The sequence below is a fragment of the Poeciliopsis prolifica genome, unplaced genomic scaffold, assembly GCF_027474105.1.
Source record: "Poeciliopsis prolifica strain line A6 unplaced genomic scaffold, Auburn_PproV2 SCAFFOLD044, whole genome shotgun sequence".
Lineage (NCBI taxonomy): Eukaryota > Metazoa > Chordata > Actinopteri > Cyprinodontiformes > Poeciliidae > Poeciliopsis > Poeciliopsis prolifica.
The window spans coordinates 1280684-1306934 of NW_026562419.1; the positions used below are offsets into that span (position 1 = coordinate 1280684).

Genomic DNA, 26251 nt, shown 5'->3' on the forward strand with positions numbered 1-26251 from the left:
AACAGCTCTATGCATAAAAGAACCAAAGCTGACCACAAATCGCGCGCCGTCACACATCAACTGAGTTTCCATCCAGTTGTGGTGGAGTTTGATGGAAAGTTTCACTGCACAGACCCAACATCTGGTCTTTGCTAAACATTTCAGCAAGAACATACTGGGGTTTGTTTTCCAGATGTGGGATAAAGAGGTGCTTTTAAACTGTGACTGAGATACACGTTTGATATAAAAAGAGTGCACATATCAGCTGACGTCAGGTTTTTCTGGTATAAACAAGGAGGTCATTTATCTATCTGTCTCTTACTTAGCTATCTAGCTAACTAGTAATCAGTCTATCTAGCTCTATTTAGCTAGCTCGCTAAGGCTAGCGATCTATGTCTTGCTAGCTAGCTACCAAGATAGACAGCTAGCAAGATAGTGATATAGCTAGCTATGTTGCAACACAAGACTATGAAATAAATGAAGTTCAGTAACATCAACTGTAAATATTTTTAATATGCAAATAATGTTCCATTCAACATACCCATTTTCAAATGCAATAACTTATTTATTCAGCATATTATTTTAGTATATATTCTATCATGACACTTGTGACTTTTCTAACCTCTAGTCAAATTACTCATTTTGTCTTACTGCCTGTGGTAAAACACAGCAAACTCAACAAATCTGATTGTGAATTTATTGGTTTATTTAGAAAATACCTTCTGATAATGTGACAATAATTAGGGCTAATATATGTCACTTGTGTTGCTCCTCTGTTTAGTTGATTTTAGAAGAGTAAAATAATTATTTTGTGACTAGAACCAAAAGATTCGGGTACCAGTGACGTAACGCTTCCGCCATCCCCTCGTTGCCATGGTGACGACGTAGCTTTGCTGTTGTACGCTGACTTGGGAAACTAATCAGGCTAAATTAGCTGTTTGTATTTCTGTACATTTTCCCTGCAGTTTCACTGAGAAGAGACGCAAAGTGGCATCAAGAGAAGCTCAGGTTTGAATCAGGCGAGGTCGCAGTAAAATTAGCTGCACACCAGTAATTCTTCCGTTTGTGGCTCTTAACCTAATGAAGTGCTGCTAGCTTCCGTTTTAGTTAGCTTAAGCTATAAAAGCTCCGAAGTTTAGCTGCGAAAGTAACTTTATTTTTAACTTATTGCCTTTTAATAATGTCCGCATTGTAATGTGCAGTGTTTCCTGATAGCAGAAAGCTCGTTTAAAGACACGATATTTATTAAATAAAATTTTTGTTCAATCAAATGTGATATTTTGAAATGAACTTCTACCAAGTTACGTAACTTATTTTAAGAATTATAAAAGTAATTGCAAATCCAACCATTACTGAATTACTAGCATTACTTACAACATCTAAGTAACATCTAGTTTTGTTCTTGCCAACCAGTAAATAAAATATCTTGTGTAATTCCAAGGCTGGTAAAATAACATAAATCAAATCAAAGAAAACCCACCGAATATGTTAATATTCTCAGTTTTTGTCAGTAAACCGTCAGAATTTAGACATGACAAGGACATAATAAAGGAGTAAAAATGTTCAGTTTACACGGAGAGAGAAGTTGGGCTGAGATTTGCCTCAAATGATCAGAATTGTCTCTGCTAAGATTTTAACTGGACTTTGTTATTTGTGCAGGATGAAGCAGATGGTGGAGATGTTCAGACACAGAAAGATTTCGGATTCATCCATCCTTCCAGAAAGGAAATAGCTCTGTGAGTCCAGAATGACTAACTGTCAGTGGTTTTCCATCATCAAATAGAAAAAACAATATATAGGAAAATTTATAGCAAATAAATTATTTGTGAGTTTAAAATGCCTAAAAGTCATTTTAGACAAAATGAGGCAAAATTTGGAAAAACAATTTGTGGTAGAAATAAACATGAAATTTCAGTCACAGTCTGCTTCTAGTTATTTCCAGATTAGATGAATTTAACTGCACCATTAATAAAATCACAAATTATCACATAAATATATCCTCCATCTTTCTTTATATTATTTCTAACTCTTCCAAAGGCAAAATGAGAATATTTATATGTTTTCTTCACTGTCAAAAGCCATCAGATATTTACACATTTAAAAACTGATGTTTATTCTGCTTTGTGTCTGCCGTGGTTTAAAAAAAACCCAAAATGCAGATTAGATAAAATTCAGGTGAGTTTTGATGGTTTGGATCAGCTGTAAGAGAAGAAACGTGTAAAAATTTCAACTTTAACAACATTTAGACGAGGACCTGATAAATCCTGATCTTCCACTAATCTAAGATCAACAACTGAAAACTATCAGAACAATGAGAGTAAGAGTTAGAGCGCCCTCTGCTGACAAGAAATAACCACCTACTAACTCAACATTATAAAGCAGTAATTTAAGAGATGTCCATAAATATGTAAGATCAACTCTATATAGATACAATGTGGTTCAAATTAATCTCAGTTCAGACATTAATCTGGTCAAACACATGCAGTTCAAAACAAATGAGAACACAACGCAGAGAAATCCATTTCATGATAGAATAGCATTTAGAGAAAAGATATATAGCATTGTTTTAATGCTTTGTATCAATGCAGAACATTTCGAAGGATACTCTATATCACTGAGACAGGTGTACTTTTTAAAGAGAGAAAAAATACCACTGAGTTTAAGACAAAAAACAGCTTTGACTGGGACAAAGCTGTTTTGTCTTAAACTGTTTCTGTTCTGTGCCAAGACACAGCTTGGCACAGAACAACTGAGGTTGTAGTTCTTTCTTTTTACAAAAAGACAATAAAACACACATTGAGCGAGGTGTACTTTCAATAAGAAAGGAAAATAATTCAGCATTAAAGCTAGCAATATCTTCAATCAGCTGATCTAGTAAAAAAAAATTATCACACAAAGCTGTAATAAATTCTTTGATGGCCCAATCAAAAAGACAATTCTAGAGAAAGAAGCTCTGAGCCTAGAGAACTTTCCATGGAACAGGAACGGCAGCAAATGGAGAGACGCTGAGTCAGGGGTAGTTTCTATGGGATAGAAAAGAGGAGCAGAGAGAAAACAGCAACATGAACTGTGATGTTTTAATGATCAGAGCGGAAACAACATCAGGACTGCAGTGGTTTTCTGATTCTACGAGGGTTGACCTTTGATACTTTCCTGTTTTTCAGGTTCAGAAACACGCCGAAGCATTACATGTGTGTGGAGATGCTGCAGGACGGCTACCACAGGTAGCCTTCCCCTCCCTGCTATCACCCTGAGTTATCGATCGCACATCGGCTCGGCTGACTGATCCGTGTCTGAGTTTCAGGTCGTTTGCAGAGCTCTTCACTTTGCTGTGCTCAGACCTGAAGCAGAGGCCAACGCCCCGCACAGATCGCCCCGGCTGCAGGAACCGCCGCTGGAGGAGCAGCGGGAGAAACTGGAGACCATCCGGCTGCACCTAAGCCGGGCAGAGAAAGCAGAACGGGACGGTGAGGAGAGGAAGAAGATGGTCATCTGGAGTTATTTTATTAGTTGTGAAAAATCCGATCTGGATCCAAAAAACCATAAAATCATCTAGCTTTAGTTCAGAGCTGTGATTAACAATTACTTTACTAACTGACTGATCGTTTCTTCTGACGATTATTTGATTCGTCTGACGCAAGAAATTGGCAAATTCTGCATATTTTTTGATTCAACATTTTTATTAGATATTAAAAATACTTCAAAGATGCAAGTAAAGACATAATTTAGTATCTTTTTAAATAAGGAAATAAATATTTTATTGCCTAAATTGCGATAACAAAATATTCTGACTATTAATCGATTATCAGACACAGGATTTGGGACATTCTGTGGATTTTTCAGTTCAATCCTTTTTAAAATTAATTATCAAAATAATCAATTAATCTGATACGTATTAATTAATCAATAATCACTGCTCTGCCTGTGTCGTTCTTTCAGTTTGTATACTCCAGTTAACAATTAATCAGTTACTAAATTAGTTGATAATTATTTTAATAATCGATTAATCGTTTAGTCCTACTGTAGTTTAAGTACTAAAGGTTTTTTCGTGCAGGTTCCTGGACAGCTGTGTGTGAAGAGCGGCTGCATTTGGGTCGCTACTTCAACCATCCGACCGACATCTGGCTCAGCTTTCACTTCTTCCACAGCTGCGCTGACAGAGTGTTCGGAAGCCGATCCAAATTCGCCACGGAGGCCAGATTCCACCTGGCTGAGCTGTACCGGCAGCAAGGTAAGCCGTCACACAGACGCCGTCACGCCTGGAGAAACGCCAAATGTACGCAGTTGTGTCCCGTCCCCCAGGCGACCTGATGGAGGCGAGGGATCAGGCGGAGAGGGCCCTGAAGCAGGCGGAGGAGGGAGGCTGGAAGGACCAGGAGGGCCGGCCACTGAGGCTCTGGGGCTGCAGGGAACTGGGAGAAATCTACAGCCTGCTGGGTGAAAATTGCCTCGCAGCGAAGCAATACGACACAGCCACCATGCTGCTGCAGCTGGGATCCAAGATGGCTATTGAGGGTGAGTGGGAGGAGAATATGGAGTTCACACTAATTCACCAATTAGTGCACGTAAAACAAACATTACAGACTGACAAAAGGAGGAGTTGATCTACAAAATAAGTAGCAAATAACAGCAACAAAATTAAATTAGAACAAAAAAAAATGAAGTAAACATTAAAATGGATATATTTAGGACAAATGTAAAACATAACCAAATTGTGTCACAACAAAAACAGTAAAATTGTTTGAAATATTAGAATATACTTTATTTTCTCTCATCCTGGCAATTATTGTCTGATTTGCATTATTTTGCTTTTCTCTGATATTTCTCAATTAACTGAGGGTCACAGTTATTTTGGGCAGAAGGGGGGAGAGGAAGAAAATAATAACTAAAAACGTTATGTGGTATTAATATTATCAGGCCGTCCGTTTTCCTCTGTTCTACCCTGGAGTTTAAACATGTGACCTATTATGCTTCCATGAACAGGTTTTTCTGAAAAATTGTAGGTTTTTTGGTTGAAATGTATTTATTTGAAACCTAACTTAAGCATTTTGTCATGAGTCTGTAATCTGTTTTTTTCAGGCGGCGATAAGTCGGTGAAGGCCGAGTCGTTCTTCAGGGAAGGAATGGGCTTACAGAGCTCAGGAGATCATGAAGCAGCCAAGGAGGTATCAAATCTTGACTTTAGCTGGAAACAGAAACATTATTCAGCTGACGAAAATAAATTCATGAGTGTCTTTTACAAATGACTCCCAGCTCTTCAACACCTGTGTAAAACTGTTTGACTCTCTGCAAGATGTTAAAGGTTTGGTGAAGTCCTACAAGGCCATAGCCAAGTCCTTACAAAGGTACGAACACCGACATCATCACAGATGTTTCTAGTCATAAAAAATCAAACCTGGCTTCAGCTTTCTGGTCAATCATCCGACCAATGGTGGTGGCTGCATCATGCTGTGGGATGAAATGATGAGACGTTTCAAACAGAAGTCAAGTTTGATCCAAAACCTAAATTGTATTTAGCTAAATTTAGTTTTATTTTTGTATCGCAGTTTCTCAGCTTCACCTCCAAAATCCTTTGGTTTGGTTTGGAAAAAATACACTGACATTTGTTTTGTTTTTCTTAATATACGATTAAAATATTTTGAAGATACCTCCACTTTTGTCTAGTGGAAATATCTTTGTACACTTGAAATAAGACAAAGCAAGATATAGTCATTAAGTTCTTAACAGTGAATAAAAGTTAATAGTTCCACTGGCACTTTATTTCATTTATCACATGGGGAAAATGTCTTGTTATAAGTGAAAAAACAGCCAGGGGAACAAATGCTCTCTATCATTACTAAGGAATTATTGACTTGATCCTGATTGACCCTGATTGGCCCCAATTGGTTCTGGTTTGATCTAGTTGGCCCTGGTTGACTCTGATTGGCCCTGATTGGCTTTGGTTGACTCTGATTGGCCCTGATTGGCTTTGGTTGACTCTGATTGGCCCTGATTGGCTTTGGTTGGTCTTGGCTGGTTTTGTTTGGCTCTGGTTTGCTGCGTCTTGCAGTCATAGCCAATCAGAAGCTTGAAAAAGATAGTGGATAGTTTTTATTGCCATTTTTTCATTATTACGATTGTTGCACAAAATATCATGATTAAACTTTACGTCCATATCGCTGCAATGAAATCAGCCATATTTAAAAATCTGAAGTCATCAGCATTTTATGGTGTCATTCTTAGTGAGTCCCAAGTAGAAATTTGTGCATATTGTTTGCCGTGCACCTAGATATTAGTGAAAAATCTTCTTTGCTTAGACTGAATCAGTACATGAGCATGATCTTTTTCCAAAAGCTAATGGTCATGTAATGGTCTAAAGAGAAAATTTGCTTGGTACAACAGTTAATCAAAGTGTTGGTCTAAGGGTTTCTATCTTTCTAACAGCGAAGGAAACATCGAGGAGTGTATTGAGATCCTGGAGAAGTCAGCAGATCTGTGCAATAGCAGCGACATGCAGGAGAGGCTGGCGGACATCAGCCTGATTCTGGGCTGCATCTACAGCGATGTGGTACCAAACTGAGACACGTTAAGCTGATTATTATCCTGTCAGTTTTGAAGTGATTTCATCTGTCTTTTTGCAGAATCGGCCTCTGAAATCGTGTGAATACTTCCTGCAGAGTTACAAAGCTGCCTGCACCGCCAGAGAAGTGCTTCTGCAGCATAAAGCACAGGTGCATCTTTTTAAAATCACATCTGGAGACATCTGTTTGGTACCAGGAAACTGTAGCTGCATTTCCATTTCAAATTTTCTCAAAACTATTTTACGCTTATGTCGTTAAAACACAATTTCCTGTTGCTGTTTGCATTTTTTAAAAAAGGGTGTTTGTTTTGGTTGTATTTACCCAGAATGCCCTGCATTGTAGTTTGCTTCCTGCTTTTGGAAAGGTCTCCGGTCCGCTTGGCCTTCACATATACTTTTGTTTTGCTCCAGAATTCATTTAAACCGAACAAAGACTTGTAGGTTAACCAGAATTCACTGTTTTGGTCCGATTGCACGTTCACACTTCCGCAAACGAACCAAACTTTCGAGGCAAAAGAACCAGTTTGATTAAAGCAGACTAAACCAGACTGGTGAGAATGCACCTCAGACTTTTTGGATACAGTTCAGAGATAATTTATTTTAAAACTAAACAACAGCGGTGTGAGTGTAGATCCCTGAGGATCACCAAAACTACAAGTAAGGGCAGAGGATATCTCTCAATTTTCCTGTTTTTTGTCACCTCTTTCAGGTGAAGCTGGGTCATACATCTGCACACTCTCTCATCAAGAGATACATCTTTGAGATGGAGATGCCCTCTCAGTCCTCTGTGACGCAGCTGGTGGACTGGAAGGAAACCAGAGGACACCAGGACTTCTGCTGAGGGTTTAGAAATTAACATTCAGCAGCTGATTGTTGAGAGGAAGGAGAAAACAAACAAAAACATATATTATTACTTATCTTTGCATATTGCCCACCACTTATTTTGTTCAAGAAATAATAAATTAACAGAATGGCAAGATTTCACATCTGAAAATAATTTAAAACTTTCATTTATCAGCAAATTCCAACTAAGATGATGTGATCTAACTAGTATTCAGCTTATTTATATTGATTCAGTTCATCTTTATTAAAGTGTCTGGAAACCTTTTGGCTTTCAGTTTAAACTCTATGAACTTGTGCCAGATGTCAATGGACCAACAAAATAAATGTTTAAACGCCAATGTTTTTGGTCAGAATGTTTTGTTTGATGTCTATAATGTAGTTGTTCTTTTAATCGTTTTTTCTTACAAAAAATTATTAGAATCTAATATTAACATTTCTCCTCTTGTCTGATTTAATTTATACTGTAATATTCTTTATTGTTTAAATATATTAACTTTAAAACATGTGTTATAATTAGATTTTTTTTTAATAACCCAAAATTAAGTTCTATATTTTTTGTATCCCTTCTTGGCACACAGGGTTTTTGCTTATGTATAATTAACTTCCGGTTTTAGATTTATCGCTCTTATTTTTAAGGGACAAGTTCCGGCTTTGAGATTGTATCCGGTATTTTCAGTTGTGAACGTTTCTCTGAAGTTGCAAAAGTAAACGGTTGAGTGGTTTATTTGGGCTGAAGTGTGTTGTGTTCTCTGTATATTTTTATATATATTTTTTTTTTCAAACGTTTGTTACGGTAAGTTATTGTGCGCCTCTCTTCGGTCATTACGGTGGCGTCACAGCCCACGTGTCCGGAAGAGGCTCCTATTGCTCCGTTGGTGTTTTCCAACTGAGCTCCGGGAAGGAAGAAGCAGCGGCAGGTTGCAGAAACCTGAGCCTGGCTGCTGCGATCGGAGGGCCGGCTGGGAGGCCGCAGGCTGAGCCCCGGCAGCTGAATCATGGGCCTCCTGGCGAAGCTGAGGAAGGAGTGGTTCATCATCGGGATAGTGCTGGTCATCCTGTCGGCCAAACTGCTGCCCGTGTCGGTGTTAAAGGAGGTGAGCCTCGGAGTTCGGAGCGGTTGGGTCAAAGTTTTGAATGAATATAGAGTTTTTAACTTCAAACGTTAGAAACGGAGAGCTCAGCTGAATATAAATGTGAATTGATCCCAATTTATCTGGAAGAAGCTGAAATGTTTCCTCCTGCCTGGATCCTAGTGACACGTTGCATTCAGCGGGAATGTCAACACTCCTTTCACCTCTTATCTTTTAGTTTTTATAGGAAAAATCAGTCTCGGGATTTTCAGACTTAATCTGAGGACAGTTTTAGAACTACTGTAGAGATTCTTTATCTCAACAGTAGTGAAACAAATACTGATAAATAAGTAATCTAATGTAATTCAGCCTCACCTGTAGATAAGACAACCTGCTGGGCTGCTACTGTAGTGATGCCTTCAGGCGCCTCGAAAATCCTCCTTTCGATTTACAAAACATAGGAATATGTATTTATTCTTGCCTTTTAAATTTTAATATGAATAAAATATAAAAAATGTGGCGTTTCTCCTTCCAGTAACATTCAGTGATTGAAAACAAAGCCACTTTATGAAAATATTTTCTACCATTTGTAATTTTTGTTTTCTTTTTTTTGAAGAAACAAAGAAATAATAAGCAATTAAAACTTAATCTGGTATGAAAAAACATCCAAGACTATTAACCATTGTTCTAATTTAAAACTTTTGAACAGGGGTGTAGTGTGGCACACTTTGTTCCACAAATGGTTCTTATTGTTCAGTTTCTGACCACAAGTCCAGAATGGTAGGAAATTTGGCCAATGAATGTGAGAGGTCAAAATGTTTGGACACCACTGCATCAGAACAACATAAACTGAAGGTCTATCAGCTGTTACTGTGGTTAGCAGTGTACAATAGCACCTCGCTCTTCCTGCCTCTCAGGTCCACTAAGGCCAGAGGTCACCATCGCCTACATCGCCGTTTCCCTCATCTCTTCAACAGCGCCTGTCTCTGAAAACAGAGGTGAGAGTCAGCGCCGCGATGCCTTCAGGTGCAGCTCAGACACTTCCCATCGTCACGTCTGTTTTTTCCCCGTCAGGAGCTGAGGAAAGCGCTGTTCCACGTTCGCCTCCACCTCTTCGTCCAGTCGTTCACACTGGTCTTCTTCCCCCTGGTCGTCTGGATGCTGCTGCAGGTCCTGGCGCTGACCACCATCGACCAGTGGCTTCTCAAAGGGTACAGTGTGTGTGCGTGTGTGTGAAAGAGGCTCTCTGTCTGGGTCTAAACTGTAACCTGAGAGCCGAACACAAAGAGCCACAGTCACCGTTTACAGCTGATTCTCTATGCAAGTTTAGGAGCAACATCCAAACTTCATGTTCAGTTGAAGCTCTGTGTTTTTCTTTTGGGGCTTGCTACTAAAACAGCAGCAGCAGCATTGAAAATACCAAGTCAACATTATGTAAAAATACTTAAAACTGCCAAGAACACATTTTATTGTGTAACAGGTTCCTCCAGAAAACTGCTCAGCCCGGTGGGTTGGGTCAGAGGTCAGTCACTCATCCAGCAGACCGTCATGTTTTGAGTTAAAAAATACTTAAAGTTGATAGGAAATTTTAAAATGCCTCTTGATAATTATGTGTTATTGAAAGATTGGAAGATTAATATAAAGTCTATAAACTCTTAAAAAATGCCAACATTTTAAAAGGACTTAAATAAGCAATGCTCAGCCAGGTGGGGGCACAAGTAAAGCCTGGTGGCCCGCCAGGCTTTTAATACACTGGGGGTGTGTAGATGTGAATGTATTTGGAAAACGTTTTTTTCCTGGTGTTTTTCCCCAGTTGACCCTCTTCCTGTTGTTGTTGCCCAGGTTACAGACGGTGAGCTGCATGCCCCCTCCGGTTTCCTCCGCCGTCATTCTGACCAAAGCAGTCGGCGGGAACGAGGTGACGCTCACACCGGGTCGGTTCGGCCTGAGAGGAGATTGGTGAGTCGGCCTGGTGCTGTTTCCCTGCTGACCGCCTGCTCTCTGTGTCTCCAGGCGGCGGCCATCTTTAACTCTGCGTTTGGAAGCTTCCTGGTGAGGAGCGGGTCGGGTTTGGGTCGGGTTGGGGGCCGAAGCGGAGCGGGCCGGACTCTAATGATTTCTGTTTGTCCTGCAGGGGATTGTGGTGACTCCGTTGCTGCTGCTCCTCTTTGTAAGTCATAAAACATTCACTATACACAAAGATAAATACTCAAAGTATTTATCTTTTTGCATTTTCTTTAGTAAAGGTGGTGTAACTTCCTTGTTGCATAAGTGTTTACACCTTATTTCATATCAGCATTCATTGGTAGGAATCTGTTCATCTAAATTATATTTATCTTTTTTACCTTTCCAAACCTTTCTAATTTCTTTTTCTAATCACAAAAAATGCTTGCAAACCATAAAATTACTCAAATTATTGTAAATTGGGCTTAAAAGATGTTCTTGTTGCTCTTTACATTCATAATTAAATCAATATTATAATGTTTTAATTCAGGGTTTCTTTACTATTAATCAGTTATAATTAAATCACAAAATCTTCACCCACTCTGGATCATCTATCTTCTATTTTGAATAATTTTTGCTTTAATTACTGCAAAAAACACAAACTATTACCAAGTAACTCTGGTCTACTTTTGACTCCAAATATCTCAGTGCACTTGAAACAACTCACAAGTGACTTTGCAGCAAGATATAGGAATTTATTTAGAGGCACTACATGGCTGAAACTGATGAAAAACGTACTATTTCTGATGGCAGATTATTTCACTAATAACATGAGAAAAATATTTTGTTACCAGTGAAATAATCTGCCACGAGAACTATCACTTCTAATCAATATTAAAAAAATATTGGCTTAAAACAAGCTTGTATATCTTGCTGAAAAGTTACTTGTAAGTTATTTAAAGTGAACTAATAAGATGTTGTGTTTTTGCAATGTTTTGTGTTTTTAAACCATCCCAGTCCACTCTGGAGATGTTTCATTTTTTCTCCTCTTCCTGCAGCTCGGATCTTCATCCTCTGTCCCCTTCACCTCCATCTTCTCTCAGCTCTTCATGACGGTTGTTGTTCCGCTGATCCTCGGACAGGTAGGAAGACGTTTTTGACGCACCACTTCCGGCGACTTTGTTCCCGTTGACCGTGTCCGAAATTAGTGCTGCATCCTTCAGAGGCCGCGATAGATCCTAACCGAACACGAAGATTCCTCCAAATGCGCCCTTGTTTCTCCAGATTTGAAGGATGGGTTCGGCGTATCCTTCACGGCCCAACACATCCCATGATTCATTGCGGGGCCAAGTGTTGAACTTGAGTGGCAATGGCGGTGAAGAGCAGCAATTACTGAAGCTGTGTAAATCTCAAATACCTGCTCAGTTTATCAGCACATGACCTTATTGCAATATTGCTCCGATATTTCCGATATGTCCGAATTCACAGCTTGTCTGTCCCGGTTGTCGAATATCCGCGGCTTTCGGAGGATGCAGCTCCTGAACTGGGACACACCGAGTTGCTAACCCCTCCCGGCTCGGCCTGCAGGTGTGCCGCGGTTTCTTCAGGGAGTGTCTGGAGCGCCGGAAGCCTCCGTTCGGCGCCATTAGCAGCGCTGTCCTCCTCATGATTATCTACACAACGTTCTGCGACACGTTCAGCAACCCCAACATCGAGCTGGACCCCACCAGCCTGCTGCTGGTCGTCATCATCAGTCAGTATTGAAGGCCTGACTGGAACCTTTTGGGTTTTTGGCTTTCAGCTTTTGGTTTGAAAGCCTTGAAATAAATTAATGTCAACCTGAAAACTAGAAAACTCCAACCTTTGAATTGGAAAAGGTGGTTTCAATGACAACACTGCCTGTGGTGATTGGTAAATTTATTTTGAGGCTTTTTATACACTGCAAAATCAACAATCTTGCCAAACTGGAACAGAAATACTTTGTAATATTATGTTTTTGCAGTGCAGACTTTACCAAGAGGTGCAAATGCTTCTGGAAGTTTCTATGTAAATGTATATTAAGTAAATAAATGCATGTATTTTATAAATGTAGCTTTGCCTCTCTAATGTAAAGTAAGATGTTTCCTCTTGGATTCAGCTAAAATCGAGGTTGTAAACGTTTCACTTTCTTTTGTTTTCTGCAGTTTTCTCCATCCAGGTCAGCTTCATGCTGCTCACCTTCACCTTTTCCACCAGGTCAGTTTCTTCATGAATTAACATTCGGCTCACTAACCAGTTTTAACCAGCAAATCTGTGCCTTTTGATACGCAGAAATTTCCAGGGCTTTTCTGGAGAATTTCAGGGAATCTGATTTTATTTTGGCTCCTCCTCTTTCTTTCTGCCTACAGTGGCCCTAACATGGCGTCACACTGTTTTTTCCTCTCAGGTCTGGATCAGGATTCAGCCCCGCTGACACCGTCGCCATCATGTTCTGCTCCACACACAAGTCTCTCACTCTGGGTACTGTCGGCTCCCAACATTACTGTGTTTTTAATCTTAACTGAACAAACAAGTTTTGCATTGAATGACAACAAATCAAAAGTAATGACAGGCCATAATGTAGAAAGAGTGAAAGACAAAATGGATTCAAATACATAGTTTTATGAGGGGAAATACAATTTTCGTTGTGTGGAAAACCGTTTGGCGTTGCTGTGAGCGCGACTGAACGCCGGCTTTGTGTCCAGGAATCCCGATGCTGAAGATCGTCTTCGAAGGCTACCAGCATCTGTCTCTGATCTCCGTCCCGCTGCTCATCTACCACCCGGCCCAGATCCTGCTCGGCTCCGTCCTGGTGCCGACCATCCGGAGCTGGATGACGAGCCGACAGAAGGTAACCCAGTCGCTGTGGAGCTCCCCGGCTGCTGGCTGTGCTCCAGTTCTGACCTTTGACCTTCTGTCCTCTCTGACAGACTAGTCTATTGTTGAGATAGACCACGGCTGAGTGAGTAAAGACTGACCCCAAGCAGACTGTCTCTGCCTGACACTTTAAGTCAGAGTGATTTGTGCCGCTATTTAATTATCCCAGACTATCCTGTTTCCTTCCGCCAGCAGGTGGCGCCGTTCAGCCCAAATTAAGGTCTTCAAGAGGCAACGATGAAGAAAACTTGGCTTAAAAAATGATTCGATTAAAAATGATTGTTTTAAAAATACAAAAATCCTTCAGTTAAATAATAAAATAGACAGAAAATCTTTCCTAAAAATATAGAAATAAGCAATGAAAAAAATAAACCGAATAAAAATTATTCAGTTGAATAAGATAAAAAAAGAATAGTCACTAAATATAAAAAAAGTATTCATGAAAATAAGTTAAATGATAAAAAGAATATCAAAGTAATTTTTCAAAAATTACAAAATAGCAATAAAAGTCAATAAAATTTATAAATTAAAAACAAAATATAAGTTAATTTAAAAATTAAATAGATATAAGAAATATTAAAATTTAAAAATGTCTTTAATTTTTGAAGCTTTTTCTCCCTAAAACAACATTTCCATAATTTCTTTCTGATATTTCATCTTTATTCTGTTAATGTAATTTCTTTACTCTGTTTTCTCTTCGTCTGGCTCTTAATACGTCGTAGTAGATCTTCTATAAAAGCCCGTTTCTCATTAAGAAGTCTCTTTTCCTGGAATTTTTATGACATTTTTCAGTCTTTAAACTGTTAATATTAGAAAGTTATTCTCATAATTTCAAATGATAAAACCTCTTAGTCTTGCCTTTACAGTATTAACCGTTTAATTTTTCTGATTGGCTGTAAATTAGTTGAGAGTACTATGTATTAGCGCCCCCTGCTGGTAAAAGCCCACATTTCACCTGCTGGGATCAGTGCTGCAAAAATTAGCTTCTCTGTTTGGTGGTGGGAAATTCACTCCTTTATTTCACCATTTCACTTCCTTCTTCATCAAACTATGTCAATGAAAACACAATTAATTAAAATCTTTAACAAGAATTAATATCAGTGTTTTAACATGTTTTTTTCTGTTTTAGGGGATCAAATTATCAAACCTGCAGCCGGTCTGATGCGTCAGAGCGGCGGAAGGATACAAAAAGTGCCTTGTTACGACCAACAACAACTAGGACCTCCAGGTGGCAGAGCGGGATTTGCTGTTTGCCATCAAAGCCTGTTACTATTTTCTACGAAAAACAAAACAAAAATCACATTTCCATTGTTTAATATTTAAATGAAATGTGTTTTATTTTTTTATATCTTGAACTTTTGAGGGAAAAATAGTGCTGGGGGAAAAGGATCTATTTTCAGGAAGTGGGTGAGGTTTCTGGGACCAGTTCTGTTATTTGTTTTCTATTCTGGTTCTTCCAGCTTTGACTGCCAGAAACTGTAAATGGTTTTGTTTAAATTAATGCTGGATTGTTACATTGAATATAGAAATGAACATTAACAGTTTGGCCTCTTGACCCTTTCTTAATATAGCAGAAGGAGTGTTGGTGTTACACAGACAGGGGGCGGTGTTGAGCTAATCACTCATATTTCTAATCGACAAAACTAAACAAACGATCTCCTGTTATTTAACTTTAATATATCTATTGTGTTATTTAAACGCCACAGTTTCTGTTTGGATGCGTTTCTTGGGTTTTAACCAGGTAGTTTGTTCTTTTTCATTTGAAATAATACATAAAACAATATTTTTATCACACATTTCATAAAATGGAGCCCCAAAACAACGCAGCACCTGGTGTTTAAGATGGAATATTCCTCATGAGCATTTCGTTTGCACTGCAGGACAAATCCATGTGGAAATAATTCCTTTTAGTTGCTGGTTAGACAACAAATTGGCAACAAATCGACTGGCGGCTCATTAATTTAGTGACCTGTCATTTTCCAGGACAGATGGCGCTTCTGACACATCGTTTGCAAGCAGAAGTGGCAGCTAATATCAGCCTGTGAAATATCTGGGGGGTTTAACGCGAATTAGGCCATTTAGGAAACATCATTGTCTAATGTAAAGTCTCCGCCTGCAGGGATAAACCACATATCACTGAAAATAAACTGGATTATTACCTTTATGTGACTTAAAAGTTGAAAATGTTATTTTACACATGAGCAGACATATGATGATGTATTTGAGCCACTATTAATAGAAGGAGAAAATATGTGCCAAAAATCTCAGCCATTTCCTACATCTAGCAAGGAAATTTTGTAAGTTTGAAAAGTTGCTGAAAAATAACGAGAAATGTTCTATTAAAAACACTCAATTTCTAAGTTTTGAAAGTCACAGATTTTCTGAAAAAATGACAAATTTGGGAATTAAAGTGAGAAATTTGAGAAAAAATTTGACATTTGAAAAGTCAAATTTGTAAATTTGAAATTTTTGACATTTGAGGAAAGTGGCATTTTAAGTCGCCAATCAATCTCAGATTTTATTCTGAGATTAAATCTTTGACCTTTGAAACTCAGATTTTCACTTTTTCTAGAAAATTCCTTAATTTCAAAATTGAGGAAAATAGTTTTCTACAGTTTTTGTATTTGCTCTTGACAAGATCAGTGAAACATGAATGGACCATCAAGGAAAACAACAGATTGAGTTTAGAAATAATAGCCACAACGTAGTGGAAGGGAACCAATTTGTAAGTATTTTTATTATATTCTCAGACAGTTATAGGCATGAAACAAACGTGTCAACATTAGTCAATAAAAACAACAACGATATAAAAATATGATAAAAGTACTTAAAATTGTTGTACTAATATAAAGTAAGCGTTATGGCAACAGGTTTGGGATATAAAGGATAATATCCATTTCTTCTTAAAAGGAATTTCCTCTGGTAGATTTTGACATTTCTTTCTGTCATCGTTCGCTTCCCTATGGAAGAGGATTATGGCCACGAAAAAGAATCTTCTCAAGTGACTTTAATCCCAGAATTTTTTTTTTCTTCTCAGAATTCTTACATTATTTTTCCTTTGAATTCTGACAGAGATCTCAAAATTTTTGACTTTTTTGTATGAAAAAAATATGACAGAATATGAATTTTGTGAAGTTTTTTTTTCTTTTTTTTGGTGGGCCTTGTCCTCTTCTGGATGTTTAAAATCGGTCTTTATGAGCCTCTCAGTTTGAAGGTGAAGCCAGAATATCGTACTCCGCCAGAAGCACAAAGCTGTTCTCTCTGATTTTTCTAACTCTCACCAAATCACCACACTCCTGGAGGTGAACCAGCCCTTGGTCCCCTCTCCCGTACTCTCGCTCGCGGCCGTTCAGCGTCACCTCAGTCCGCCTGCCGCAGGCCTGCCGGTAGACGTACCTCAGCCCGACCACCAGCACCATGCCCAACCCGGCTGAGCAGCCCAGCAGCATGCCCAGCTCCCAGGCGCTGTGTCTGGGAACAATGTCCGGATACTTTCCTTCTTTGTCCGGAGCGTCAGCGGGATCTGAGGGATGCTTTGGTTTGGTATCCGTGTTTTGAATGTTTGGTTTGATCTCTTGGTCATGATTTGGTCTGAGGTTGGGATAAGGTTTGGGGTTTGGATGGACAAACTTTCTGTGTGCCGGAGAGGTGAATCTAGTCTCAGAGTTTGGTGCATGGTGGGTTTGGGTTACCAACTTCTGATCTAGAGTGATTTTATGAGGTGCGGATGTTGGTTCTGATTTAAGGGAGGTGATGGGTGAAATAAAAGATGAGGAACTCACTCTTAAAGATGGTGAGGTAACTGAGAAAGAGGGAGTAGAAGAAGAGAAAGTCGAGGATTTAGAAGTTGAGGACGTTGAAGTAGGGGAAGAGGGCATTGTTGGATAGTTGGAGGCACTGAAGGAAAAAATGGTGAAAGGGGTAGAGAAGGTTGGTGGAGTGGTAGTTTGGTATTTAGTAGAGGTTAAATGGTGAGGTATGGATATTGGGGAAGGTGATGCTGGTACAGAATAATTGGGGTTGTTTGAGGTTTGTTCTGAGATGGGCGAGAAGGGGAATGAATAGGAGATACTGATGTGACTGAGGTGAAGTTTTCACTGCGGCAACTAGCAAAAGAACTGCTTAAGGAATTAGACACTGAAAAAGATGATGAAGTGACAAAACCAACAACTGGGACCATGGTTTTGGTATTTCCTTGAAACGTAGGATCATTTCCTCCTGAGGAGACTGTGACCGGTTGAGGAGTTACAGAAAACACCCTTCTTGTTTGGGACAGTTGTTTGGAAAAGGGTCTCAAAGACTCTGTTAATGAGTCAAAATGGGTATTTTCTCCCTGGAGAGAAATAGGTTGACTTTGAGGCAGAGTTTGCTGAAAGATGGGGATTGTTTTTTTAGGTGAACTCGTTTGTTTTGCAGTACTTTTGGGTCCTACAGAAGTTTGACTTGCATTAGTTTGGGACTTAAGATCTACAGCCATTTGAACCCTAGAAGAATTGAACGAAGATCTTTGGTAGGATGGGGTTACTTCGGTCTTGACTATCTTCAATTGGGAATTAGACAGGACACTGTCACCCAGTTTCTCTGTGCTGCTTGAGGTCTCAGACTTTCTTGATTTGTTTTTGTTTGGGTCTGTCAAAGTGTGGTTTACAGGAGTATCTGTACTGATAAAGGTTTCCATTGTTGGACCTTGGGTTGGTATTACCATAAATGTCCTGTAATGTTTTCCTCCAGGATTGTTTTTAAGTTTTAGCTCTTGTGATTTTATCTGGAGATCATTGCTCTTTGTCCATGTGTCCATTTGTAAGGGTACAAGAGAGTTTAATGCGGAATATGAAGCAAGTGGAAACTGTGCTGTAGTGCCTTTATATGTTGTATCAGGAGGTGATGATGGTAAGGGAAAGATACTTGTGTAAGAAAAGGGTTCAGTTGTTATCCATTTTGACACCCCTGTGAGGAATCCAGGAGACTCATTGATGGCACTTTGAGGAGATCCTGAAGTTAAAGTCTTCCTTGCAGCCACTGTTTGAGTTGTCCAAATTACAGAGCTGTTTGTTTCTAATGTGTGATCATCTTCGGTTTGTACTTTCAAAAATTTCAGAATCTCCGTTGCATTTTTTATATTGGAAGGCCGTCCAGAGAAGGAAGCAAGAGTAGCTTTTCTGCTAGCTTTAAGCGCAAGGAGGGGAAAAAGGACAAAGACAAATAAATAACATTTCACAACACCTTTCATTTTCTTAACTTTCTCATTGTTTTTAGCTAATAATGAGCACAGAATGCCAACCTGTCTGGGCAGTAACAGTCTCTTGCACAGCAACAGTTGTGCTTGCTCCATCCGCCATTTTGGTTTTACTGCGTCTCCAAGCACTGGGTCTCCGATCACGCACCACTGCAGACTCAATACCAGTCCAGTACACGAAGTAGGATTGTACCACAGTTATGCTGGCGTACAGATTAAAAGACAAATATGGCAAAATAAACATTTTGATTTATTGGAATTCCCTAAATAGCTTGTAGTGATCAAGAAATGGCAGCTTACTGGAAGCGTATGTCTCCCTTTGGCATGTCAGGAGCTCTCCACACAAACGACAGGTTCCTCTTTAGCTGTTTGTCCGAGTGTGTGACCGTGTCACCTTCAAACAGGCAGCGTAAGGTGTGGGTACCTGGTGGAGATCGAATCCAGGAGCCACCCACCAGAAGTGGACCGAGTCTCTCTGTCCTGATACCAGAACCTTCTCCAAAATCCTTCCTTTCCCCACCAATACTGCGAGCCTGAAGCAGGAAACCCATGAAGTCTCTGGAGCTTCGTACAGTCACTGAGAGTCGAGACAGGGATTGATGGACATACCAGAGGGAATGTGAGAATCATTTAAGGTTAACTACATAGAACCTTTACCATGTTAGCTTTTAGTTAAATTCTGCTAGATGTAAGCTGTGCAGTTAGGTTAACTGTGTTAGCTGTTAGCTTTACAGTGTTAGCTTCTAGCTAAATTCTGATCATCCTTAGCTGTGCTGTTAGATGGACTCTGTTAGCTAAACTTCTGAAAACTAGCTAACTTCCTTCTGTTTGCTGACTTGTGTTAGCTGCTTGGACTAATTTGTTAGGTGCTAGCTAAATTTGGCTAGACGCTATCTCTGCTCTGCTGATAAGTGTTAGCTGTTAGATAGACTCCTGAAAGCTGCTCGACTGTGCTAGGTATTAGCTTCACTATGTTTCCATGCCTGTGTCAGCTTTCAACTCTACCATGTTATCTTGTAGCTACATTTTGGTAGATGTAAGGTGTGCTGTTTGGTGGTTACTGTTAGTACTTAGCGTAACATTGCTAGTTATATTGTCTGTGGAGAAGATGGTTAACTGTTAGCTGGCTTGTGCGAGCCTCAGTTTATTGTTAGCTCCAGTCTTATTGCTAGGCTAATTGGAAATAGTTTAATGTTAGCAGACTATTAATTTTAGGTAAACTCTTAGGTATTGTTAGCTTGACATTGTTGCCTATTAGCTTGCCTGTTAACACACGACCCTACTTTCAGAAACGGAACCTTTAAATAACTGAGTTATTTGGTACCTGTCATTAGCTGCCCAGGCAGGTATGAGGATGATGAGGTTTGTAAGGTGATGAAGCTGTGCTTCGGGTCCAGGGGATGAGCACGGATGTGTCGAGGAATCATTTCCTGACAGGAAGTGAGACTTGCTCCGTGGGAGAAACATAGGACGGGCAAAACCATGGAGCATAAAACCACAGCTCCACCCCAAAGAAGGAGGTTGGATGACATCATTAAACCTGCATAATTACTGCCATTAGAAATTAGACCAACAGGTTGCAGGATAAGAGCAGAACTGGCAAATTAATCCAAAAACTATACATGGGAATCAGAGGGATTTTTGTAACAAAACTTAATTATATACAACAAAAGTGGAAAAACTAAAATGTTTTACCAAAACAGATGATTTGATAAATAAAATAGTCAGTACTACAAATACCCAGAGGACGACGCTGGACTCTTTTCCTTCTGTGCACATAATTCATTTATTGATTGTCTCTGTTCAGGAAATCCTAACACTTGTCTTTGATTTAGTTATATCACAATTAAATTTAAAATAGATTAATAATTTTTCAAATAAGTTCAATGAAAAATAAATAAAAATTTAAAATAAATATTAAATAAATTCAATGTAAAATAAACAGTAAATAAATAATTTTTAAGAAGTTACATTTAAAATAAACAATGACATTTTAGACAAGTTAAATTAAAAAATGAACATTTGATTTTTACACCTGTTCTTACTAAAAATGATGGTAGCATGAATCAGGAGCGTCCTCACCTCTCAGCGGGTCTCCTCTGCAGCTCTGCTGTTTGCTGCAGCTCTGAGGCTTTTATCCGATCTGGGAGAAAAGAGGACGACTTCAGGATTTCACAGGATCCACTGGAGCGAGACACATAGAACCAGAACCAGTAGAACTGCAGAATCTACCCAAACGCTAGTCTATCTCATCTTCATGAAGTTTAAAAAAGAACCAAAGCAATAAATTCACATATTACCAATGTGTTTTACCTTGAGGCAAATCTTGTCTCTTCATTATTTATTATTGTTAATTTTGCTGATAAAATATAATTAAATTATACTTAGTAATTTTGAGCAGATACAGACATAAAATGTTCATATATATATAAGTGAAACAAAGTATTTGTTTTGTAATTTATTTTAGTCACACTTTTTAGATCAATTTTAATGAATTATTGATTTAAAATAAGCTCCTAAAGTTTACTGAAAATTTATCTGAGTTAGCTTTGTCATATTTCAAGTATACTAAAATATTTGCATGAGAAACTATAGACCAAAGATACTTGGTATGATTTTGTGGTTTTGCAGTGTATAACTCAATTTGTTATTTTGTTGATACAAAAAGCCAAAAGTTTCCATCACTTTGTGAAGATTTTACAAATAAAAACTAAACTTTAACTCAGTCCTAACATTAAAAATGTGAACTGTGATGTGATTCCTTGAGTTCTAGGTGAGTTTTCTCTACGGGATTATCTGCAGGATGTTGGCCAGCTGCAGCCGCCTCCCTCCAGGATCTCCTGGACGTTTCTGTTGATCTTCTTTCTGAGCTCATTTCGCTCCAGAGCAGAAATGAGCTGCGGTGAAGGAGAAACTAAACACAGCAGAGAGAAAAGGGGGAAAACATCGTTTTCTGGACGGATGAATGGATTCAGGAGCAGATCAGTCTAATGGGAGGCCGGGCAGGTTTCTGAAGCGCCTGCTCGTCGGAATGTGTATTTTTTTTGTTTTGTTTTATTTTATTTTTAAATCCTATTTAATAAAGCGCGACTGCGCAGCCGCTTTTTAACAGGCAGTGAAACATCAGTCTGGGTCAGGCTGATGTTATGCAAACACAGGGGGAGACATGAAAAGAAAGGAACAAAGAGGAGTGGGTCACATTAACCAACATGCAAAAAGAAAGAATGAGTGGAGATTAAGACTTGGAGAGAGAAAAAAGAAAAAGTTGAACCAAATTAACAAGATATTTTCTTCTGTGGAGGAGCAACAGGGAACCAAACAGCAGACATTGGCTGTCCTGGATTGTTTTCTATGTGTTTAGAGATTTAATCACAGCAACCGGCAAATAACTAATCTGTTTGATCAATTTTATAGATTCCTCAGAGTTCAACTTATTTAATATTTTCAAATTAGGAATATTTATCTGGACTTGAATGAAAAGATTTCTCTTGGTTTTTTTAGTTCAAATTTGTTTTATCTGATCAATGGTCAATCAAAAATAATCATGTTTGAACATAAAATTTCACTGAAGACAGTCACAGTTTTACTCCAGTTGATTACAACAGAGGTGTGTTTTTATCTGTTATCAGGGATTTTGTGTGTTTAATATGTTACAAACCTTTTTGATATGAATTACTTCAACATATGTTTTGTTTTTAGCGTGTTTTTATGAAAGTTGTGCCCAGGTTTATCTTAAGCCAAGTGACACTATCTGGTTAGAAGTTATGAGAAAAGTCTCTGTTCCTCTTCTCCTTCCATCATGTTAAAATGTAACAACAAATGAATCCAGTTTCTCCCTAAGATGAAATTTATTACATTCCTTCAAACTTTTTTTTATTTTTTTTTACACTTTTTCTCTTTTTACTGATGCTTCTTGTAGTGAAAGGTCTTTGCATAAATGGCTGACTCTGTCTCCCTCTGCTGGCTGTAACAAAGAACTGCACCTTTCTATACGTCTGTGGGTGAACCGCAATCAGAAATAACCTGATTAAAATTAAGAAAATTAACTTTTTAAATGATACTTTCATTTATTAAAATGATTCCATGGTTATTCCATGGTTGTGGCAGCAACAACTAACATGTGCATCTTTATGAAGGAAATTTAGTGATCTCTTCTTTGCAGAATTGTTTTAATTTATCACCTCCATGTTTGACTGTCACTGAGGTGGTTTGTTTCTTAAAGGCTTTAATTTTAGGTAATGAGACAAACACTTTCCAAAATGGTCCATTCTTGTCTCATCAGTCCAAACGTTTGGAAAAATCAAGACGTTTTTTTTTTAGCAAAACGTGAGACGAGACTTTGTGTTTTTTGTTTTGGTGAGCAGTGGTTTTTTGACCAGGACTCTTCCATTTTGCCAGTGTCTCTTTCTTTCTGTCCTTAACTGAGGCAAATAAGTAGTTTTGGGTTCTTAGTGACCTTTCGGATGAGCCGTCAATGCATTCTTGAAGATAGTTCGTAGTCCAGCCTCTCCTGGGAAGGAACATTGTGATAGTCGCATCCAAAAGCCTTAGAAATAGTTCAATCCCCCTGATCAGGCCCTTATCAGGGGGATTAACAAGAAACAGTAATCAGAACAACAAACAAACTCCTCATGGTCCGTTTTTTATTATTTTTTTTCACCAGATTTATTGCAAATTTTCTAATTCTATAATTGAAACTGGTACAACTAGAACCTGGACTCCAGTTGATTCTTTAGGAGCAACTCGTTACTGTTGATGATGTAATACCCAAGGTGTCGCCCTGTTCTCTGCTCACCTGTTGTCACCTGTCAGGCCAGAGTAGGTCATGGTTGTTGGGTCCCTCAGGCATTGGGTACACATGCTAATCATCATCTGATCGGCCCACCAGTACATAACGACCAGCTGAAGCCTGTGTCGTCCATCAGGTTGTTGTTTAGAGTAATTAGACTGTTGAGCTCCTCAGCAACTGTTTGCATGTTCTGTTCTTGGATCTCTGTCCCGTTGAAGCCTTCCAAGATTTGCCCACTCATATTCTCCTTGCTCCAGCCAATCTCTGTGATTCCTCTGTTGGGCTTTTGTTTCTTCAATAAAAGCTGTTTAGTACTCTTCATATCAACTCACCTGCCTGTCCTCTACTAATGCTCTTCCCTCTGGATCTCAACAGTAAGCTTTTCTCCTCTGAAAACATTTCTGTCACTCAGACTAACCTTCTTCATCTTTTTGACAGAACAATACTCTGGAATGGTGACGACTTTCCCAGCTGAAAACCAGTCCAATCTTCCTTGCATTTTTCTAAAGGAATCTTTCAAACTTTTTAACCTTGTCATGATTGGCTCTTACTTTGACATTATGCAAATGTGGCCTTAACATCAGTATCCTGGAGTTGTCAAAGGTACAGCTAAGTGTTGCTTCATTCCTCTAGATCTGTACCTCCCAACAAGCGTCAATACTTTCTAGACTTTGTCGAACTGTGAAAAGCTACAATCAGTGCATTTATGGCTTTGTTCCATTGATGCCAGACTTGTTGAGTGGACAACTAACAGTCGGCCTGTCAGTAGTCTGTTGGCTGGAACTGTGGATCTTTGGATCTTGTGTCGTCTTCTCTGATTAATGCTCCCTTCTTGTCAATTTGGATGTGAACATCAAACCTTTTTGTACCTTTCTCCTGTATCCCTTGGTCTTTTTGATGCTAATTGTCTTCTAATAAACTCCGTCTCTTTTCCACTATATGGCACATGTCGGTGTGGTTTGGTACAGTATATTGTCTGGTTCTACTGTAAAGATAGTCCTCACAACTGACTAGGTCCACAAAATTCCTGGACCTTTCCAGCTGCAGGTTGAAAGGACAATGGTATGGTACCATAGAAGGATGGTTTGACTGGTGTCACACAACACAGTCCACTGATTGGGAGACAGAAAATGTCACTGCTTGTGACAAACATAAGACAAACTAGTGCGCCATGTTGACGATGCTATTTCAGGCATTTCGGTCCAATCCTGAAGACAAGTCAACTGAATGGTGCATCAGAAATTCCGGCGGATGTTGGAGACATCTTTATTTTTATTAATATTCTTTGTTAAACATAGTCTACAAACTATTGTCACTGCTTCTTCCTCATCAACGATGTTTGTTTACTCTAGACTCACGTTTGGCCTCTGAAGAACTGACATTTGAATGTTGGTGAATAAAATTGTTTAGCTCACAACCACACATCGTAACCAAACCTGAGAGTGCCTGAGAGTTCTTATAGTTATGTACTGAGCCTCATTTCAGATGGCAACTGCAAAAGCTAATTAACGAGCTAGCAATGGTATTATCAGCAGCTAGTTAGCACTAGCTAACTACCACTTCTTGTTCCACTAATGTCATCTATCAGCCATCAGAGGAAACATCTGGGTTTTCAAAGGCGCTGCAGAGACAACCCCTTTCTACCTGAAAATGGCTAAGTATGTAGCATTTGGAGGAAATTGTAGTCTGCCATTTTACAGAGAAACTATGATTTAACCCGTTTAGATGACACAACTTTTTATGAACTGTGCCAGAAGAGCTCTATTGAAGCTCTAGTTATCCAGAAAAAAGACTACTTCCAGTTGCATTTCTTCATGGTTTTCGCCAGGAGTAACATCCGGCTATTGATCACGTGACTCATGATTTGGGTGGGGGGGGGAGTGTTTCCATTGCAACTCTGCCAAATGCATCGATTTTTTATCTTTGCGCAAAAACTTTTTATCAAAAGAAAGTGACGTTGTTTTTTTTTCTAAATTGTCTTGTTTGAAGTAAGTGGACACAATGAACAGCTTACAGCCCGAACGATCATTGCAGAGTTACATGATCATGTCTGTCAGGGTTTCAGGTATTTTCTGGGTTTCTTCATGGTGGGAACTGCATGAACCCAGGACTACATGTACAAGAAGCACTGCTTCTTCTGCTCTGTGTTACTCTCTCAGAGAGGGAGAGAGAAAGAGAGGAGGCGGAAACCTCCATCTGCCCTGCTCGGTGACCGACCCGTCATCCTCAGGAACCGGGAGGAGACGGATCTTCTCCGCTTCTCTCCCTAATACTTTATGTAACACCGGATGCAGAAACGGGAGTAACAACGGGAGGATGGATGAAGAGAAGAAGTAAAAACCGGAGGTTTAATATGGATGAGATCTATAGTCTATATAGGCTGTGCCCCGGACTGCACCACCGCGCCGCCACCATCTGCCCTCATGGTACCGGTAAGTCACGGAGGGAAAAGCCGGGGATGGACTCGTCCCGGGGCGGGTTGGTCCCGGCTATGACCGGGCGCTGATGCTAACTGACCCGTGAAAATGACTTCTGAGGTCTTGTGAGGTCGGGTTACCGTTCAGCCATGTTGCAGGAGGGGGCGAGGGAAGAGGAGCGGAGGAGTGTGTGTGACGGTGTGTGTGTGTGTAACAGTGTGTGACGGTGTGTGTGTGTGTGTAACAGTGTGTGTGTGACGGTGTGTAACAGTGTGTGTGTGTGTGCGTGTGTGTGTGTGTGGTCGCGCGCTGACACCTGCCCCTGTTCCCGGTAACGAGAGGCAGCGCGCGAGCGGAAACCGTTAGAGCGGTTCGGAGCCGAGCATCCCGAAGCCCCGCGAGATGACTTTCTGACTCGGCGTGCCGGGGAGCGCGAGCGCCGTTCAGCCATGTTGCAGCAGGAGGGAGACGGAGGGAGAGAGGTAACCGACCAGCTAACACACAGCGGGGCTCCGGGGG

At 39.6% G+C, this 26251-nt stretch overlaps 3 protein-coding genes across 3 annotated transcripts; 2 read left to right on the top strand and 1 right to left on the bottom strand.

The window, feature by feature from the left end:
* The first annotated feature begins 1639 nt into the window (after positions 1-1639).
* Positions 1640-7781, top strand: LOC129376646 (tetratricopeptide repeat protein 29-like). Its single transcript, XM_055056233.1, is given in 12 exon segments — positions 1640-1691; positions 1694-1715; positions 3144-3203; positions 3284-3330; positions 3333-3446; positions 4034-4210; positions 4282-4494; positions 5059-5144; positions 5233-5324; positions 6403-6526; positions 6600-6689; positions 7248-7781. Coding segments are annotated over 12 exon segments (1209 nt in total). The 3' UTR covers positions 7380-7781.
* A 1610-nt stretch (positions 7782-9391) lies between these two features.
* Positions 9392-14829, top strand: LOC129376648 (sodium/bile acid cotransporter 7-A-like; the record flags this gene model as incomplete). Its single annotated transcript, XM_055056235.1, is given in 12 exon segments — positions 9392-9417; positions 9419-9449; positions 9526-9662; positions 10294-10369; positions 10465-10503; positions 10586-10621; positions 11454-11537; positions 11983-12148; positions 12579-12630; positions 12821-12894; positions 13119-13264; positions 14420-14829. Coding segments are annotated over 12 exon segments (900 nt in total), but the record flags the coding sequence as incomplete, so codon positions are not given.
* Positions 14830-16246: 1417 nt separating this feature from the next.
* Positions 16247-20010, bottom strand: LOC129376466 (reelin domain-containing protein 1-like). The gene is made up of 5 exons (XM_055056088.1): positions 19851-20010; positions 19056-19103; positions 18827-19001; positions 18572-18729; positions 16247-17326 (listed from the first exon to the last, which is right to left on the bottom strand). The coding sequence occupies exons 1-5, from the start codon at positions 20008-20010 to the stop codon at positions 16494-16496; spliced, it is 1374 nt and encodes a 457-aa protein (XP_054912063.1). The 3' UTR covers positions 16247-16493.
* Positions 20011-26251: the final 6241 nt, after the last annotated feature.

Coding starts and splice junctions, on each gene's coding strand:
- LOC129376466 (XM_055056088.1), bottom strand. CDS start 20,010: ATGGTTTTGCCCGTCCTATGTTTCTCCCACGGAGCAAGTCTCACTTCC. Junction 19,104..19,850: donor GCCTGGGCAGCTAATGACAG/GTACCAAATAAC, acceptor CTCGACTCTCAG/TGACTGTACGAAGCTCCAGA. Junction 19,002..19,055: donor GGGTTTCCTGCTTCAGGCTC/GCAGTATTGGTG, acceptor GTATCAGGACAG/AGAGACTCGGTCCACTTCTG.